Raw genomic sequence first — 19,092 nt, forward strand, 5'->3', positions numbered from 1 at the left:
GAAACCACATTTCTTTTTTTTTTTTTTTTTTTTTTTTTTTTTTTTTTTTTGCGGTATGCGGGCCTCTCACTGCTGTGGCCTCCCCCGTCGCGGAGCACAGGCTCCGGACGCGCAGGCTCCGGACGCGCAGGCCCAGCGGCCATGGCCCACGGGCCCAGCCGCTCCGCTCGAAACCACATTTCTTATTCTTCTTCCAGGTTTGTAAAACTTCCTCAGAAAACCCAAATCCATTTAAGAGTTTCTCCACCTAGTTCCCATAGCATCATTTTCTTTTCTATATAAAAACACTTAACATACTCTTATAATCATATTACCTTTTCTTTTTTCCACTTTAAATAGTCAGAAATTAGAATATGAAGATTGTTTTTTATATCTTTATCCCAGAGTGCCTATCATAATGTCAGGAACATTTTAGGAACTTGAAAATGTTTGAGTGGATGAAAAGAGAAATATCAAATAGGATAATCATATTTTTTAAAAAATATAAATATGAACGACTTTTAAATAATTTACAATATGAAATAGTCACACATTTCACACTTCACATTAACATTGATATTACTTACCTTTGGGAAGGAATGAATGTTGTTGTCTACCTTACAAAGAACAGAGAACAGATTATGTGTTTGGGGGTAACATTCCCATAACTGGGCCATAACACATATTCTCACTTATGTACATACACAGAAAGCTGAAAGAGAGCATACATCAGAGAAACGTATAAACACGGGGAGGCATAAAGAATGACTATGGGTCTAATCAGTTTTAAGAATTTTTTTTTATTTAAAAAAAATTTTTTATTGTGGTATAGTTGTTTTACAATGTTGTGTTCATTTCTACTGTACAGCAAAGTAAAGTAGAGTTCCCTGTGCTATACAGCATGTTCTTATTAGTTATCCATTTTATACATATTAGTGTATATATGTCAATCTCAATCTCCCAATTCATCCCATCCGCCGCCCCCTTGCGCTTTCCCCCCTTGCTGTTTATACGTCTGTTCTCTACATCTGTGTCTCTATTACTGCCTTGCAAACTGGTTCATCTGTACCATTTTTCTAGATTCCACATATATGCGTTAATATATGATATTTGCTTTTCTCTTTCTGACTTACTTCACTCTATATGACAGTCTCTAGGTCCATCCACATCTCTAAAAATGACCCAATTTCATTCCTTTTTATGGTTGAGTAATACTTCTTTGTATATATGTACCACATCTTCTTTATCCATTCATCTGTCGATGGGCATTTAAGTTGCTTCCATGACCTGGCTATTGTAAATAGAGCTGCAATGAACATTGGTGTGCATGTGTCTTTTTGAATTGTGGTTTTCTCTGGGTATATGCCCAATAATGGGATTGCTAGGTTATATGGTAATTCTATTTTTAGTTTTTTAAGGAACCTTTGTACTGTTCTCCATAGTGGTTGTATCAATATACATTCCCACCAACAGTGCAAGAGAGTTCCCACTTCTCCACACCCCCTCCAGCATTTATTGTTTATAGATTTTCTTATGATGCCTATTCTAACTGGTGTGAGGTGATACCTCATTGTAGTTTTGATTTGCATTTCTCTAATAATTAGTGATGTTGAGCAACTTTTCATATGCCTCTTGGCCATCTGTATGTCTTCTTTGGAGAAATGTCTATTTAGGTCTTCCACCCATTTTTGATTAGGTTGTTGTTGTTTTTGTAATATTGAGCTGCATGAGCTATTTATATATTTTGGAGATTAACCTTTTGTCCACGGATTTGTTTGCAAATATTTTCTACCATTCTGAGGGTTGTCTTTTTGTCTTCTTTATAGTTTCCTTTGCTGTGCAAAAGCTTTTAAGTTTCATTAGGTCCTATTTGTCTAGTTTTGTTTTTATTTCCGTTACTCTAAGAGGTGGGTCAAAAAAGATTTGTTGTGATTTATGTCAAAGAGTGTTCTTCCTGTGTTTTCCTCTAAGAGTTTTATTATAATGTCTGGTCTTCCATTTAGATCTTTAATCCATTTTGAGTTTATTTTTGTGTATGGTGTTAGGGAGTGTTCTACTTTTATTCTTTTACATGTGGCTGTACAGTTTTCCCAGCACCACTTATTGTAGAAACTGTCTTTTCTCCATTGTATATCCTTGCCTCCTTTGTCATAGATTAGTTGACCATAGGTGCGTGGGTTTATCTCTGGGCTTTCTATCCTGTTCCATTGATCTATATTTCTGTTTTTGTGCTAGTACCATATTGTCTTGATTACTGTAGCTTTGTAGTATAGTGTGAAGTCAGGGAGTCTGATTCCTCCAGCCCCATTTTTCTTTCTCAAGATTGCTTTGGCTATTCGGGGTCTTTGTGTCTCCATACAAATTTTAAGATTTTTTGTTCTAGTTCTATAAAAAATGTCATTGGTAATTTGATAGGTATTGCATTGAATCTGTAGGTTGCTTTGGGTAGTATAGTCATTTTCACAATATTGATTCTTCCAATCCAAGAATATGGTAATTCTCTCCATCTGTTTGTGTCATCTTTGATTTCTTTCATCACTGTCATAGTTTTCTGAGTACAGGTCTTTTACCTCCTCTGGTAGGTTTATTCCTAGGTATTTTATTCTTTTTGTTGCAATGGTGAATGGGATTGTTTTCTTAATTTCTCTTGCTGATCTTTCATTGTTAGTGTATAGGAATGCAAGAGACTTCTGTGCATTAATTTTGTATCCTGCAATGTTACCAAATTCATCTGCAAACAGTGACAGTTTTACTTCTTTTCCAATTTGTATTCATTTTATTTCTTTTTCTTCTCTGATTGCCATGGCTAAGACTTCCAAAACTATGTTGAATAATAGTGGTGAGAGTGGGCAACCTTGTCTTGTTCCTGATCTTAGAGGAAACGCTTTCAGTTTTTCACCATTGAGAATGATGCTTTGCTGTGGGTTTGTCGTATATGGCCTTTATTATGTTGAGGTAGGTTCCTTCTATGCCCACCTTCTGGAGAGTTTTTATCATAAATGGGTGTTGAATTTTGTCAAAAGCTTTTCCTGCATCTATTGAGATGATCATATGGTTTTTATTCTTCAGTTTGTTAATATGGTGTATCACCTTGATTTATTTGTGTATATTGAAGAATCCTTCCATCCCTGGGATAAATTCTACTTGATCTTTGTGTATGATCCTTTTCATGTGCTGTTAGTTTCTGTTTGCTAGTCTTTTTTGAGGATTTTTGCATCTATATTCCACAGTGATATTGGTCTGTAATTTTCTTTTTTGTTGTATCTTTGTCTGGTTTTGGTATCAGGGTGATAGTGGCCTCATAGAATGAGTTTGGGAGTGTTCCTTACTCTGCAATTTTTGGAGGAGTTTGAGAAGGATGATTGTTAGCTCCTCTCTAAATGTTTGATAGAATAGTTTTAAGAGTTTTAATAGCTAAACATTATTATCCAATATTAAATTTGACAAAATACAATAATTTAAATTTCTTGAAATAATTATCTGTTCATTTCATGGTGTGATTACAGTGTAGCAACTTAGCTGTAATTCACTATGTTTTTAAAATGGAAACAATTGGATAATTTATTGATTCACTTCCTTTCATACCATTTTGTAGACTTTAAGGAAACTGCTTTGGCATATATATAAAACCAATCAGATTCTTAAATAATTTAAAATGGAAAACAAAATGAATGAGTCATGAATGAGCATTCTGTGTTGGGAGAAGTTATATGAATATCAGAGAAGAAATCTATGGTTCATGGCATATATTTAAAGTTTATCAAAGAAAATGGCACAGTGTTGTATTTTTTCTTCCTCAGACCTACATTTTTCTTTAGTTTCCAAGGTTGTAATATAGTTCTTTTGAAAAAAAAACTATTTTAGAAAACTATTTTAGAGAGAGACCCAAGGAGACTTGTAACTGACTTAGATCTTATTATTTCTTGTCCTTAACAGCTCCAAGTGAAAAACAAGTTAAAGCAAGTATGTTGACTAAAACTTGAGAAAACAAAAAGCATATTTCAGCAGCTTACTCATTTAACTTCTGCTATAGACAGTGCTAATGCTAATATTTTAGGCTGACTTATCAAATGTTTCTTGCTCTGATTATTTGTTGTGTTAAACTGATATGCATAATTACTCAACCTTGTCTCTTCTGTGAATCAATTCTTATTAAAATTTATCTATAGAGCTTTCACTTGTAAATGTTAATTTGTCCAGGTCATAACCTCTTTTAAGTTGTTTATATTTTTGTTTCCCATTTTGCAGAATGATAAGTGATGTTTTCAGTTTCTTAAACACATTAGAAAATTTTCCTAATGATTAATCACTTGATCAAACCAGGAGGCAATGTAATTTGTCTACTATGAAAATTATTGTGTCTGTAATGAAAAGGAAACCCCCAACAATTTTATTAAGTACTGCCCTTGCAATATCACAATTTTCTTTTAAGGCTTCTATCCTCAGATTTAGAATAAATATTGACTGACAACTATAGTATACCATGGCATTTGCATCAATAGTGGCTTTGACAATACGCTAATGGATAAATGCTTTTTTCTTTGTTGGTATTTCTCAATTTGATGAAGTATCTAACAGATGGCCATTCATGAAAATTTAGGCATAATGGCATATATTTGAGTTTAGAAAAAAATATTCTTTTAGCTTCTCTAAGCTTTGTATATAAGATTTAAGATCAAACCTCATTTCTGTGCATTATGTAAATATGTTTATATTTTCCTTTTGATTTAGTGTTGCATAAGTATTAATGATGGTACTAATACAAAAAACAAATGCATGTTTTATTTACTGTCAGACTTTTGAGACAGGGTATATCATTGGTGAATATATCAGAAAAAAATTGGAAAATATAATATTGAGTAGCTTGGTGTCTTTTAAAAAAAATTGCAGTTGGAAGTGTTTACATAGACACTGTAGACCTTAAGGAAAGGTGTAACATGAATCTAAAATTCCAGTTATATTTTCATGACAATTTTTAGTTGAATATAAGCTGATTAGAACTTCATATTACAGAGTATTTAGTATGCTAATACTTAGTCTGTAGAAATGCATAATCAAGAAAATATATAAAACACAACTGATAATTTTGCAGAACTGGTAGAGGACTCTAGATTGAAGATTACTCTGAAAATGAAAATTTTCTTCCTAGAAAAATGTGACATTTAGATAAAAATATTCATTTGCAATAAAAAAAAACCCTGTAAGTTCTGCTATCTATGAAACACTATCCAATCAAGTTTTGAAGAGATCAGCATCTTTTGCAGGAAATTAACAAATTTAGGTTGCCAAATCATCTGAGACCCAGTATAAAGGTTTCAAAAGAATTAATATTCAACTCCTTGTATGGTTGAATGATTTGGACTTGACATGGGCATTATCTCCCAGTACAAAAGGTAGAGATAATTCATAAATTGTTTAAAATCTCTGCTAGCAATGTGACCATCCACTTCCCCAAATAAGAACTGTTTTTTTTTTTTTTGGTCTTGAAATCATACAACAGAAGAATATTTACATAGCTTTTATATACAGTGAGCTATTTATAAAGTTAATGCCTAAGGCATATCATTACAAATACTCTTGAAAATTCCTTCTGTCACCCACATAGTAAAGACACATAGTTTTGTGTGTATAACCTGAATATTTAGGATATGACTTTACATTATCTTAAATTATGAGAGCAAATGAGAGAGTGAGATGTATAGTTTAATTAACATAAATAAAGTATTTATGTGATACAATTTCATGGTATTGAACTAAAAAGGATAGGTGAAATTGACAGGACTAGAGCAAGTCCATGGGAAAAGTAAAAGGTAATTTGTCTTTAGCACTCAATTAAAGGAAATAACAAGACTGTGAATTGAATTTTTGGTGTGGAACTGTTTCCTCTAGGTCTTAAGAAACCAAAATCACTGTAAGAAAAACACTAGAGGACACAGACTAGTTTGGGAACTGTATCAGTACAGGGTGGATGTTCTCATGGTACCATGAGCTTGAAGAAAAGGGAAGACCTTCATGTTCAATGACGTAGCAAGCACTACGGAGGGGCACTTAATGCCTCCACATGTAAAGTTATTTGTCAGGGATTATGTGGATGGATGAAGAGTGCCTTTGACCAACAGAGATGCCAAATCTAGATTTACTATTTCTGCAAGTCAACACAGATTTCTTTATCATCCTGTTTACAGAAATGCCTCAACACACCCAGTTCTCCTCCCTTCAGTCCACTGCACACACACTCCCTCACCCCTACCACCACATTGGATAGAGACAGAGGGGTTGATGATATGATTAGTCATTTCCAAGGAGGAGGAGGACCAAGACTCATGGGCATTTCAGATCTTTGACACTCCTCTTGGTGAATCTTTGACACTCCTCAAGAGGGAATGTAGTAGACAATGCTTAGCAAATATATTTGACCACATCACTCTCTTTTTTCCAAAGAACACTTCAAGGACCAGTATTCCTCAAAACCTTGGGAAACACTACCATACATTACTTCGCTCCTCATATTGAGGACCATAGGGCTTTGATCATGTATTCCATGTGCATGTTTGACCAGCCTGTGGTCAGTTTGAATTCTGAGTGAAAAAGACATCAAAGACCAGGTCAGGGGCCAAAGTCTAGTTATTTTTAATTGTGGGCCTAAATTTGAATTAAATGACAATGGTCAGGCATTTTTCATTCCTTGGTTTTAACACTACACTAGATTTTTGTAGTATGCTCAGCCACCAAGCCTGACTCTGCTTATCACCTTAACTACATTTCAATACCTAAATTTGTGAGTCACATATCTATCTCTTGATCTAGTAATATATGTCAGATCATTCAGGAGAAGCCAGTATGCAGAATTTAAAAATAAAAAATAAAACCCCTTTGGATTTATTTAGTTGTTTTTTTGTTTGTTTGTTTGTTTGTTTGTTTGTTTTTGCGGTACGCGGGCCTCTCACTGTTGGGACCTCTCACTGTTGTGGCCTCTCCCGTTGCGGAGCACAGGCTCCAGATGCGCAGGCTCAGCGGCCATGGTTCACGGGCCCAGCCACTCCGCGGCCGGCATGTGGGATCTTCCCGGACCGGGGCACGAACCCGTGTCCCCTGCATCGGCAGGCAGACTCTCAACCACTGCACCACCAGGGAAGCCCTGGATTTATTTAGTTTTATGATGTTAGAAGACTATTTGGGGACAGCTTATATTAGTTAGAAAGTGGCATGGCTTTTTGGACATAGTTTAAATATTCTGTCATGGAAATTGCTAGGGGGAAAGATCTATGGGCCTGAACTAGTAGATCTGATATCAGGGGTGTGTGTCTTGACCACAGGTTGGATGACATATATGACAGGTATCTCAGTTGTTTAGGGAAATCTGGGTTTATTCATATTATTCTGGAATAATTATTACTAACACCTTTTTCACCTGCTTAGTTTGGATAATAAATTATATGATCACTACCCAAATCACAGATGATGCTGACTGAATAAACTCAAAATAGTACTGATACAATGCCAGGGGATGGTTTGGGGAGGTTTAAGTGCCAGGAAAAGTAGACTGTGAGAAACCTGGGACTGACTTAGATGTTAGGCCAAGATGTGCTTCTTGTTCAATCCCACGTATAGAGCCAAGGTTGGTGTCCTGAGTGCCAGCACAAAATTGGAAAAATGTCATGGTTCAGAGCTTAAGAACATTTATCAAGTTTTGTTCAAAGAGGTCCAAGCTATATAGATGAGAACTTGCAGAAGTAGAATCTGAGTTCAGTTTAGACATTAGGAAGTAGAGAAGAAAAGGAGAGAATTTCAAATAGAAAATCAGGAATAAATTTTAATATTGTGAAAGTATAATAATGAGTACAGCAAAATAAGTATGAAGTATGACTATTGAGACAAGTACTTAGTGACCTGAGTCTTATTAATAAAACAGTGTCATGATACTATGTTTTCAAGGAACATGGTATTGGTGCAGATCTAAACAAGTTTTCCAATAGGACAAACAGGAACAAAAAGAGACCTAAAATGATTGCACTTGAGCAAAAATCTGATATAAGAAAAAGTAGCCATTTCAATAGTTAGAGAATAGATAGATTATTTTAAAATGTTGCTGATGTAGTTGGTATTCATTGCCCCCCCCCAAAAAAAATCTAATTTATTCCTACTTCATACAATTCCAAAATATCAACTCCAGATGGTTCAGGGACTTAAATGGTAAAAATAAAACAAGCCATTAATTTAAAGAAAAATGTATAGGAGGTATATGTATATATTTTCTTGAAGTATGGTTGGATCACAAAAATTATATATATAAATTCAAGCTGTAAATTAAAAATCTAATGTACTAAAATGATTACAGTAAAATTTAAAACTCATCAATAGATGCCATAAAGAGAAAAAAGACAAGTTACAATTTTGGAAAAGGTACTTGTAGCATATATAAGTAACTAGAGGTTAGTAATGAAAAATAAATAACTCTAAAAATAAAAAAACAAGAAGAGAAAGAACTTGATAGACTAATGCATAGAAAAAATGAGCAAAAGATATGTTAGGATCAAAAAGAAAACAAAACAAGACACAAATTGCCTATAGACATATCAAAAATATTTAACCTCTTAGTAATAATGAAAATGTACTTAAAACCACAATACTATTTTACAATATCAAATTGACCAAAAATGGAGAAAAATGTTCATTCTGGTGATGGTGATGATATGAAGCAATAGAAACTCTCACATACAGTGTTGGTGTGAGTGTACAATTTGGGGGAAAAATATGGCTTTTATCTAGAGAAGTTAAACAGAGACACATGCTATATCCTAGCAATTTCACTTCTAAGAAAATTCTTGCACATTGCACCAGGATTCATATACAGGAATATTCATAGCAGCATTATTTTATAATAACATGTACAGGACATGACCTAGTATCCATTGGCAGGAAAATGGATACATAATTTGTAGAATATGTATAAGTGGAATACTGTACAGCAGTTAAATCAATCAACTACAGTTCCTCATATCAACGTGGCTTGTATAAAAAGTTAAACAATTTATTTAAGTAAACAATTAATCAAATAGGGCAGTGACAAAACTGATAAATGATGAGGGGCACTCCAACATTGGGGGGTAGGGCAAAGGTTTTTATAGAGAATACATGGAAGCAAAGCAAAAATATATATTTAACTGAGTATAACATATATTGTCTTATTTGGGAAAATTAGTTATTTGGCTAAATAACTAAATAATTTAGTTTGTTTAGCTTATGATAATTGCTTTTGAGTATCACTCAGATTTGAGATAAATCTAGTTGACTCTGGCTTTGGTTTGTTTAGGTAGACCACGAAAGGCCCTAAAGCTACCCAAGTCTAATGGCTATCTTGTTAAACAGTTTTACAACTGCGTCTCAGCACACGTTTTAAAGGAAGCAAATTATAAGAATTAAAAAGTATAAGTCAACTTATAGAGTTATATCACTAAACAATATAATTCAATCTGTAAAAAATGGCCTTAGCTTTGTTTAGAGATAAATTCATGTAATAAAAAATGTACAGGAAAATAAAGAAATTATTAATACAAAATATAGGACAGTGATAATTCTGAGATGAAGAGAGAGGTATGCAGTGGTAATAGGACAAGTAAGAGGTTTCAAAGTCTTTGGTGATGTTTTATTACTTAAGTTTACAGGGGGTTTCAAAGATGTGCATTTTTTATTGCCACTCATTAAAATATGCATATATGTTATCACATATGTTATACACCTTTATGCCTTTCATTTATATTATATCTTTCACAATTAAACAATCTTAAAAAATAAAGAATGAGAAGATAGAAGTGGTGACACTGAGCATAGCAGCTCTCTGGAGACCATGGTGGACCACAGAGAGATGAAGTAGTTGAGGTAGGGGACACATAGGAGTGAAGGCCGTGGTGGTCTGAAGTTATACACGGTGACATTTTGTGTTTCTGAGCTGATGTGAAAACATCAGTGAAGTGGAAAGCAGATGAAGTAGCAGAGAGAGGCAGTACTTGCAAGCATAACATCATTGTCTATGCAAAAGGAGTTGGGATGCAGGGCAAATTTGGAGGAATTGGTGTTAGATAGGGAATGATGATCCTATGGGTCTGGAAAGAAGACAAATAGTGCTGGTATGTGCTGGTGAGGTGGTGAAAAGAAGAGATAGCCTAGTCTGCTTCTACTTTCTCTATGAAGATCCCAACAGCAACTTGCTTTTATGTTACAGGATGTTGGAAGTTTGAGAAAGGAGGGGTATTCATGAACCACTTGTCTAGAAAAATGAGAAAGTAACTTCACTAAGTCTGTGGTAGTATTGTTGATCAGTTCTGAGCACTCTGTTAAACACTGTGACTAGACATTTGAAGTCAGATCTGCAGCAGATGGGGGCCTTCCTCCAGTTTGGATGGCAGCTCAGGTGGCAGGCATAGAGTAGGTTTGGTGTTTTGGCACATGTAGTGGATTGAATTGCATCCCCTCAAAAGATATGTTGAAATCCTAACTAGTACAGTACCTGTGAATGCAAGCTTATTTCAAAAAATGGTCTTTAGTGGTGTAATCATGGTAAGATGAGGCTATACTGGATTAGAAAGGGCCCTAAATCCAATGACTGATGCTCTTTTAAGGAGAGGGAGATTTAGAGACACAGACACATTCAGAAGGAAGGCAGCCATATGAACATAATGGGAGAAATTGGAGTGATGCAGCTACAAGCCAAGGAATGCCAAAGATTGCTGGCAACCAACAGAATCTAGGAAGAGGCAAAGAAGGATTCTTCCCAAGAGCCTTCAGAGCAAGTTTCAGAGGGCCTTGGCAACACTTTAATGCTGGACTTCTAGCCTCCAGAACTGTGAAAGAATAAATTTCTGTTGTTTTTAGCCACTTAATAACTTAAAGGCAGCCCTAGAAACTTAATATACCCGATGACTATGAAAACAAACAATAAGTGAATGATTTAACCATGGCTTATTTAAATATAAGCTTGAAAGAAGAAAAGTGAGGACATAAGGATGATCTGGAGCATTGAGAAACTGATAAGGTCAAAGGAATGAAAGTATTGATGGGGTCAGAAACTACTTAGAGGAGGTTATTGAGTAAGTGAACTATAACAGGAAGAGTGGTGCCAGGGAATAAGAATTTTGAAATCAAAGTCTTGGCAGCAAAGAAAAAGTCCAAGATACTTTTTCTTGGTAGTGATCAGAGAAGTGGGGTCTCCAGTTTTCAAAAGTGAGAAGGTCAAGGAAATGAGAGATTCCGTGGTTGTATGAACTGTGTCTATAAGTGACTCCCAATCCTGGTTAAATAATAGAGTATCTTGACAAGCTTACAAATAGACAAATAGCCAGGCTTACCTTATCCCAGACTCATTAACTCAGAATCTCAAAGCTCTGTAGTCCTCCCCAGAACTACTATGTCTGAATCTCAAAGGCTTATAAAAACTCCCCAGCTTAGTCTAGTGTGAAGCCTGGGTTAAGAGTGGTTCCTAATGAAAAATCACAGTAGTAATAGTGGAGCAGATAACTATGTATAGAAATATTCAATAATTAATGTGACACAGACATAATGCTGGTTAATGGCAGCAATAGAGCAAGACAGAGCCGGGTGCAACCTGATACTATGGACTTCAAAACAACTGAGATTTGGAGGAAACAAGGAGATAACCATCAATCAGAAGTAATAAGAAGTAAGGAGAAGTCATAAACAGCATTTATTAATTTAGTTAAAAAGAAGAAGTAAATATACATCACTTCCAGACACTTTGGTATATAGAGGAAAAATAAACTGTCTCTATTTTGGAAAAGCATTTGTAGGGGATGTAGTGTCCTTAGGGAACTAGTTTGGTTAAAGGAAGAAAGTAAAGTGCACATTTTGAGAAGAGGCTGAGAATTTAGGGATGTGTGCTATGATAGAGATAACTCAGTGGAAGGACTTTGGAAAAGAGTCTGGTTTTAGGAGAAATACGAAGCCATATAGACTGTTTTCTGCTGGAAGCCTAGGCTCATGGTAGTAACTGAGGTGAACAAGGTTGGGGATTTCAGGGACATTAGTCCTGGTTGTATATTAGGGGAAGTGTGGTAATTAGTTTCCAAAATATGGCCAAGACCAGCAGTGTAAGCATCACCTGGGAACTGGCTAGAAATGTAAATTCTTGGACATGCCCCAGACCTACTGAATCAGGCCCGTATCTGTGTTTTAACAGCCCTCCTGAGTGACTCTGATGCATGCCAATTTTGAGAACCACTGGTCTAAAGTCTTTCCTCAAAGCTATATAACAGCCAGGGATCTGCTTAGTCCTGGAGCTCCGGGTCTTGAAACAGCCTGAAGAAGTCTTCTTTACATGACTTCTTGCCTGGGCTCAAATTGTGAAGCTTGTGGTATGTAATATTGTGAAATTAAAACCTGAAAGTGACGTGAAGGTCTCCTGACATCTGATCTCTCTCACAGCCCAAGGTCTATGGCACAGGGAGGGCAAGGGGGCATGAAGACCCCTGTTTACTGGTTGTTCCTAGAGCCTCAGCTGCTGAGTGAGTGCACATGAGTAACAGGGATTATATACATGTACTAGTAAGAATAAAACTAAAAATACAAATACAGATGTCCAAGGGCAACAGCCTTGAATAATCAAAAGCTAATAAAATGAGTAAATAAACTTTGTAAAAATTTACCAGCTCATTGTCATTTTCTAATTTTCATATGGATCAAAGAAACTTCCACTTTAATTAGCCTTGATTTGAGGTCTAACATTTTGCACTAGGACCAGCATTTCAGATTATATTTTTGGAAGAGCTCTCCTATCTTCCTATCTTCCACACTAGATATTCAGAGAAACTCCAAGAAGCCATTTTGGCCTTTTAAATTTTTTTTCTTTTTCTCTCTCTTCAAAGCAATATTCAAATGGAATTTTCTATAACATTATGGCTAATATTTTATAATATAAACAAATTGATTGAGATCAGTTATGGCTTGCCATCCCCATAGTTAAAGGCTAAACAAAGAAGGCCCTTCAAGTGCTCTTCCCCACAATTTATGCATCATTTAAGATTTGACTATAAACTAATAAATTAGTATTCCAGTGTAATTCTGTGGAATAAGCCGCCTTTTTTATGGTCACTACTTATATAAGCATAAAATTTAGTACCACCAGAATTGTATCTTGAAAGAGAATTTCTGCACTGTTATTTAAGGAAGTTCATTAATTACAAAAAAAATTCAAGCTTATTCTAGCATGGTTTTCTCTGCTGCTTGCTTTGCTCTCAGGTGCCACATACGTTTTATCCTTTGGGCAGTTTTAGTCTTGTCTGACTTAGAATACTATAAGATATTGACCTCACATGTCTGATATCCGTTTCTCGTTCTTCAATCTCTGAATTTACAGAAACTGAACGAGCCAAAGAAGAGGTTGGTTCTGCCTCAACTAAAAAAGGTAAGTGCAGCTTAAATCAAAAGATGTCATGACTATAACTTCTTTATGCTAAGGTTTCTAACTCAATGTATGGTTTAGTGCTTATAGAAGAGCTCTATTTATTGATTTTACTATTTCACTGATATGGAAACCCACTTTGCACAAGATTTGTAGTACCTATGTTAACAAGGCTTTGTCTTCAGTGCTCTAATGATAATAGTTTTATTCCTTTAGGGTCATAAACTAAAGCTAGTAATTATAGTCCAATTGTAAGTTAGTTTTTGAAAAATTGAAGAAACGCTGCTGTGTAAGCTCAATGGGATCCCAGTCATCTGGAGAACATTCAAATTCAATATACTGATCTATAAGGTTAGCGTTTGAGCAAACGAAACTTTGACTAGTAGAACTTACATGAACAATGTTTGCTTTGTGCAAGAATAGTATCAAATTTAAGTTTAAATTTAAGTTTTCAAAGCTATGCCTCTTGTCATGTCTAATCAGAAGCAACTATTATGTGAATATTGACTCCTCTCAGTAGACACTCTAAAGAATATCTTTAAGAACATTAATACATGTTAAAAATATTCAATATGATGAAACATTTACATATTCTCTATTCAAAACAAACTGGAACAATTTTGAAATTTGTGATTCTGTTTTACAAATAGAAATTAAATCAGTAATGTATCCAATGTCTTTGGAAGAATCTCAAGACACAGTTTAACAACCCTATCCTCAACATACACTCACACACACACACACACACACACACACACACACACACAACAGGAGTACCCTTTCACATACACGCCACTAAAATGGCATAACATTTTTCTCCTTAAAAAATCTCTTATTGCGGGCTTCCCTGGTGGCACAGTGGTTGAGAGTCTGCCTGCCGATGCAGGGGACGCGGGTTCGTGTCCCAGTCCGGGAGGATCCTGCATGCCGCGGAGCGGCTGGGCCCGTGAGCCATGGCCGCTAAGCCTGCATGTCCGGAGCCTGTGCTCCGCAATGGGAGAGGCCACAACAGTGAGAGGCCCGCGTAACGCAAAGAAAAAAAAAATTTCTTATTGCATATGCTCTATAAGAGAATATATATCAGGACTATAGGGAGTTATAAAATATATATGATGCATATCCACATTCTCAATCCCAAGCAACATATATATGGATATAAATTTATATATTAGTTAATAAATTAAAATATAAATTAATATACATTAGTTATATAAATTAATGCATAAATTAGTACACATGTACGTCTAATGAAAGACAAAAAAATAAATGACACTTAAAGGAAAATATAAACTGCACTATAAGATAATACTTAATTAGAAGCAATTGAATTATTGAGATTAATTGCTTCCCTTTTTCAAATACAGCTCTATTTATTATTCTGAATTTATAGTAGATAGGAATAAAATCTGTCTCCTAGATAGTTCTTTTCTTAGTGATGTAATATGTGTGATGTCATTTTTGAGGTAAGTTATCACGATACATGTTTCATTGACATCTTTTACTAGGTATCAGTTTTTCCATAAGTGGCAGAGCCATGAATTTATTGGAAGTCCATATTAATATATCTCATTCTTTTATGGTGTCTTATCAATTTTGCTTGTCAACATTAAATGGAATGTGTGGGTAAAACCTGAGTGCTTCAGGATGGATAATGCCATGGTATCAATGACAAGGCTAAGAGTCTAAATATAGATTCAGAGGAAGTCATAATCTAAGCATGGATACAGGGTATATGGATCCAGCAAGTGAATATAAGGTCAGGACATCTATATGTGTTGAAAGCAAGAACAAAAGTGAGACAAAATTGTGTTCAAAATCTTCAGCCATGGGTGAGACCAGTGGATGTCCAAATAGCAGTATATGGGTTTCATCTGGAATTAGATTTCAGATACTGAGCCTCAGGGAATCCTTGATTGTGAAGACGATCTGGAGACAGAGTTAAAAAGGAAAGATTCAGGGCCTTCCCTGTGACGGAGCACTTGAGAACCTGCCTGCCAAATGCAGAGGACGCGGGTTCGAGCCCTGGTCTGGGAGGATCCCACATGCCACGGAGCAACTGGGCCTGTGAGCCACAACTACTGAGCCTGCACCTCTGGAGCCTGTGCTCCACAACAAGAGAAACTGTGACAGTGAGAGGCCCGCGCACCGCGATGAAGAGTGGCCCCCGGGGCTTCCCTGGTGGCGCAGTGGTTGAGAGTCCGCCTGCCGATGCAGGGGACACGGGTTCGTGCCCCGGTCCTGGAAGATCCCACATGCCGCGGAGCGGCTGGGCCCGTGAGCCATGGCCGCTGAGCCTGCGCGTCCGGAGCCTGTGCTCCGCAACGGGAGAGGCCACAACAGTGAGAGGCCCGAGTACCACAAAAAAAAAAAAAAAAAAAAAGAGTGGCCCCTGCTTGCCGCAACTAGAGAAAGCCCTCGCACAGAAACGAAGACCCAATACAGCCAAAAATAAATAAATAAATTTATTTAAAAAAAAAAAAAAGGAAAGATTCAATAACCAGTAACTGACCAATGCACAGACTCTGAATCACTTGGAGCCTAGATATTAGGGCAGAAATACAAACACACATAATTTGGAGTTTAATCAAGTCAAATTGGAGTGAGTAGAGATACTGAATTGATATTGAACCATCAGTTACTGAATTCGCTGGAATATTCAACCAAGAATGGTCTCTAGTAAGCCAGACATATTGCTTGGGATTAAGTAGACCTGATTGCTAGGCTTAGAGTGAAATATAAGGAGAGAAATAACCTTTTATGAAATTAAACTATTGGCATTAATTACTTTGACTCTAGTTAGTCTTAGATCTCATACCTCAATCATTAATTTAAATATGACTCTGCATATTAGGTTTACTCTCAACAGTAGAATGAATAGAAACAATTTTCCTTCAAAAGCCATCATAAATATTTTGAAACTCAGGTAGAGCTTTACCAATTTGACAAGTTACATATAAAAGTCAAAGGAGATGCTTCTCATTTGTCAAGTAGTTTTCATTTCTCCTCCTCCTCACTGACAATCAATCACACATGAAAATATATATTACTTTATCATACATTTAGTAACCAGTCCCTAATCTCCACAAAACTCAGTATATGTTACAAGATGTCCACCTTTTAGTCCCTTTTAAATAAGTAGAATAAGAAAGTGATTTGGGTTTGCTTTATTTGTTTTTAAGATACTGGAAATTGTTGTTCTACATTTAGGCTTGAATTAGTAACCATGTGTGCAATGTTAAGTGGAAATTACTGATTTTCTGATTGTTTTAAAACTTTCAAAGTTAAAAGATAATTTAATATTTTTTAAATTAATGGCAGTGTGCCAATTTATATCTAATATAATTATTTGATCTTAAGCCTGCTTTTAAGTCATATTTTCTTTGGAGATATATAGTATTTAATCATCAATATGATAATCCTCTTACTGTTTTATATTTGATTTGCAGCTTTCAAATCATTTTCACTTTCATTCAACATATATTTATGGGTCGCATACTACGTGAAAACTTAAGGAAATATTCAGATGTTAATACTATTCTTGAGCAATTAAAGATAGGGAAAAATATGAATCTTTATTGAGTCCCTGAGTAGTTTGGACCTCATTTTTTGCTATCAGCTAAAGGTTTTCCATATAATCTTAGTTCATGTTTGAAAGCCAACAGGGTAAAGAGATAAATACAGATAAAGAGCTGTAGGAGTTTAAAAATTATTCTTACCTGAGGAAAAGCAAAACATTTATTATACAAGGTGACTTTAGAGTCAAGCCTTAAATAACAGATAGAATTTTGTTATGTAATAATTAGTTGGAAGGGTATCTTGGGCATAGGTAACAGAGGAAGGCAAAGTGGTGGGAAATTGCAGGATGTGTATGAGGAATAACAAGAGTCTCAAAAACACTGTATGAATTCGTACAACCTGTGCTAATAATGCAGTAAAGGGGCCTGATTTTAAAATTGGACTCTACTGCATGGGCAATAGGGAGTCAATGAAAAATTGTAAGTGTAGGAAATAACACTCAGGTATTTGCTTTAGGAAAGGGCAGGATAGTTAGGAAGCTTTGGTAATAATGTAGGCAGCGTGCATTAGGACCTGATATTAGTTATGAGATTGGAAAGAAGGGATATTTTATAGGCACTATTATAAAGTAGATTAGTGGAATTTGACAATCGACCAGCTTTGGAAGAGGAAAAGTCAGAAATTATTTAATGACAATAATAAGTTTTCAGACTGGGTGCTAGGAGAATATTGTTGGTATTTATCATAAAAATGAAGAAGAAAGATAAAAATAGTTTGGTGAGAGAAGACAAGATTAATTTTAGACATATTTAAATTATAGTACTGTGGCACATGCAAGTAGCAAGTAGGTGGCTCTAAATGTCAAACTAGAGCTCCAGAGAATGACAAAACTGGAGATATATCTGTGGGTGTCCTCTGCGTGGGTTACTGGTGGAAACAGTTAGAATCCATGAGCTTTTCATGGATTCTGTTCTCGAGAGAGGACAGGTCTGGGATGTTCTCTGTTCTTGAGAGAGGACAGGTCTGGGATGGAATGCTAGAGAACGTTTGCAGGAAGAAAAGCAAGGAGAGTCAAAGAGAAAAAGCAGAAAATAGTGACTAGAAAGATCAGAGGTTAAAAAAATGTAATTGTTATAATTTCATAGTAACCAAGGAAAATAAACCCTTTCAATGACAAGGTGGTTGTCACCATGTCATTGGATTTGTCAACTAGATAATTATTAATGATTTTCAAAAGAGAATTTTCTGGGGAGTGGCACAACTAAAAGCTAAATGCTGACAAATTGATTGAGGGATGACGAAGTGAAAGATACAGGCACTGATGCTGAAGAATATTGGTTAGGAATAAAATGATAAATAGGATAGTAGCTTGAGGTTCTTGTTTAGTCTATATCCATTTCTATTTTAATCTCCGAGGTAAAGTGTTTATCCTCCTCTTCAAGACCAGTATCTCCATTTGGGTCCTTCTTGATCAGTCATCCATGCTATTTTGTGGCATTATGTTCTTTCTCCTTATTGACTTTATTCCTCATTTTGGAAAAATTATTCTCAGTTTAAAATTACTTTTTTCTAGATTCCCATATCTCTCTCTACTATTTTCTCTCCTCTGTATCTTAGCCAGTCTTCTGGATATTGGAGTGTTAACACTGCTTCTTATCTCCCACAAAGATGAGGCTTCTGTTTCTACTGTGCTTCCAATAATATGGCTAATGCTGAAGACATTATCATTGCTGAACCAATGGAACCATTCCACTCCTCACATTATTAGATGTCTCAGTGGCATTTACCACTTTGTCTTTTCTCTAAGCTTCTCTACTGTTGGGTGAGCATGACAACAGTCTCCTAGTTCTTACCATATTCTCTGAGCTTTATTTCTGACTTCTTTGTGTGTTTTTTCTTTGCTTCCCCTTAATTATTGGTGTTCCCCAGATTCCATCATTAATCCTCTGAACTTCTCATTCTATACCCTCTCTTCATGAGATATGTACACTCTCAAGGTTGAAACTCTGCCTTTTATCCTGAAGATCTCCAATTCTATGTCTTCATTTCAGGACTTCTCTGGCAAAGAGCTTTTCCCTGAAAATTTCAGGCTTGTATATTCAAATGTCAAATAAACACCTTTAAATTCAATGTGTCTTAACTTATACTCTTCATTTCCTTTTCCCAGCTTGCTTTTAATTATC

At 35.6% G+C, this 19,092-nt stretch overlaps 1 protein-coding gene across 1 annotated transcript in view; it reads left to right on the forward strand.

The window, feature by feature from the left end:
- The window catches only part of TRDN (triadin), a 303,903-nt gene that overhangs the window by 184,344 nt on the left and 100,467 nt on the right, over positions 1-19,092 (forward strand). Inside the window, exons 19-20 of the mRNA XM_060114534.1 lie at positions 3,916-3,942; positions 13,349-13,396. Of these exons, the coding sequence (XP_059970517.1) occupies positions 3,916-3,942; positions 13,349-13,396 (75 nt within the window). The remainder of the gene's footprint in view (positions 1-3,915; positions 3,943-13,348; positions 13,397-19,092) is intronic.

Source organism: Mesoplodon densirostris, chromosome 12 (assembly GCF_025265405.1).
Source record: "Mesoplodon densirostris isolate mMesDen1 chromosome 12, mMesDen1 primary haplotype, whole genome shotgun sequence".
Taxonomy (NCBI): Eukaryota; Metazoa; Chordata; class Mammalia; order Artiodactyla; family Ziphiidae; genus Mesoplodon; species Mesoplodon densirostris.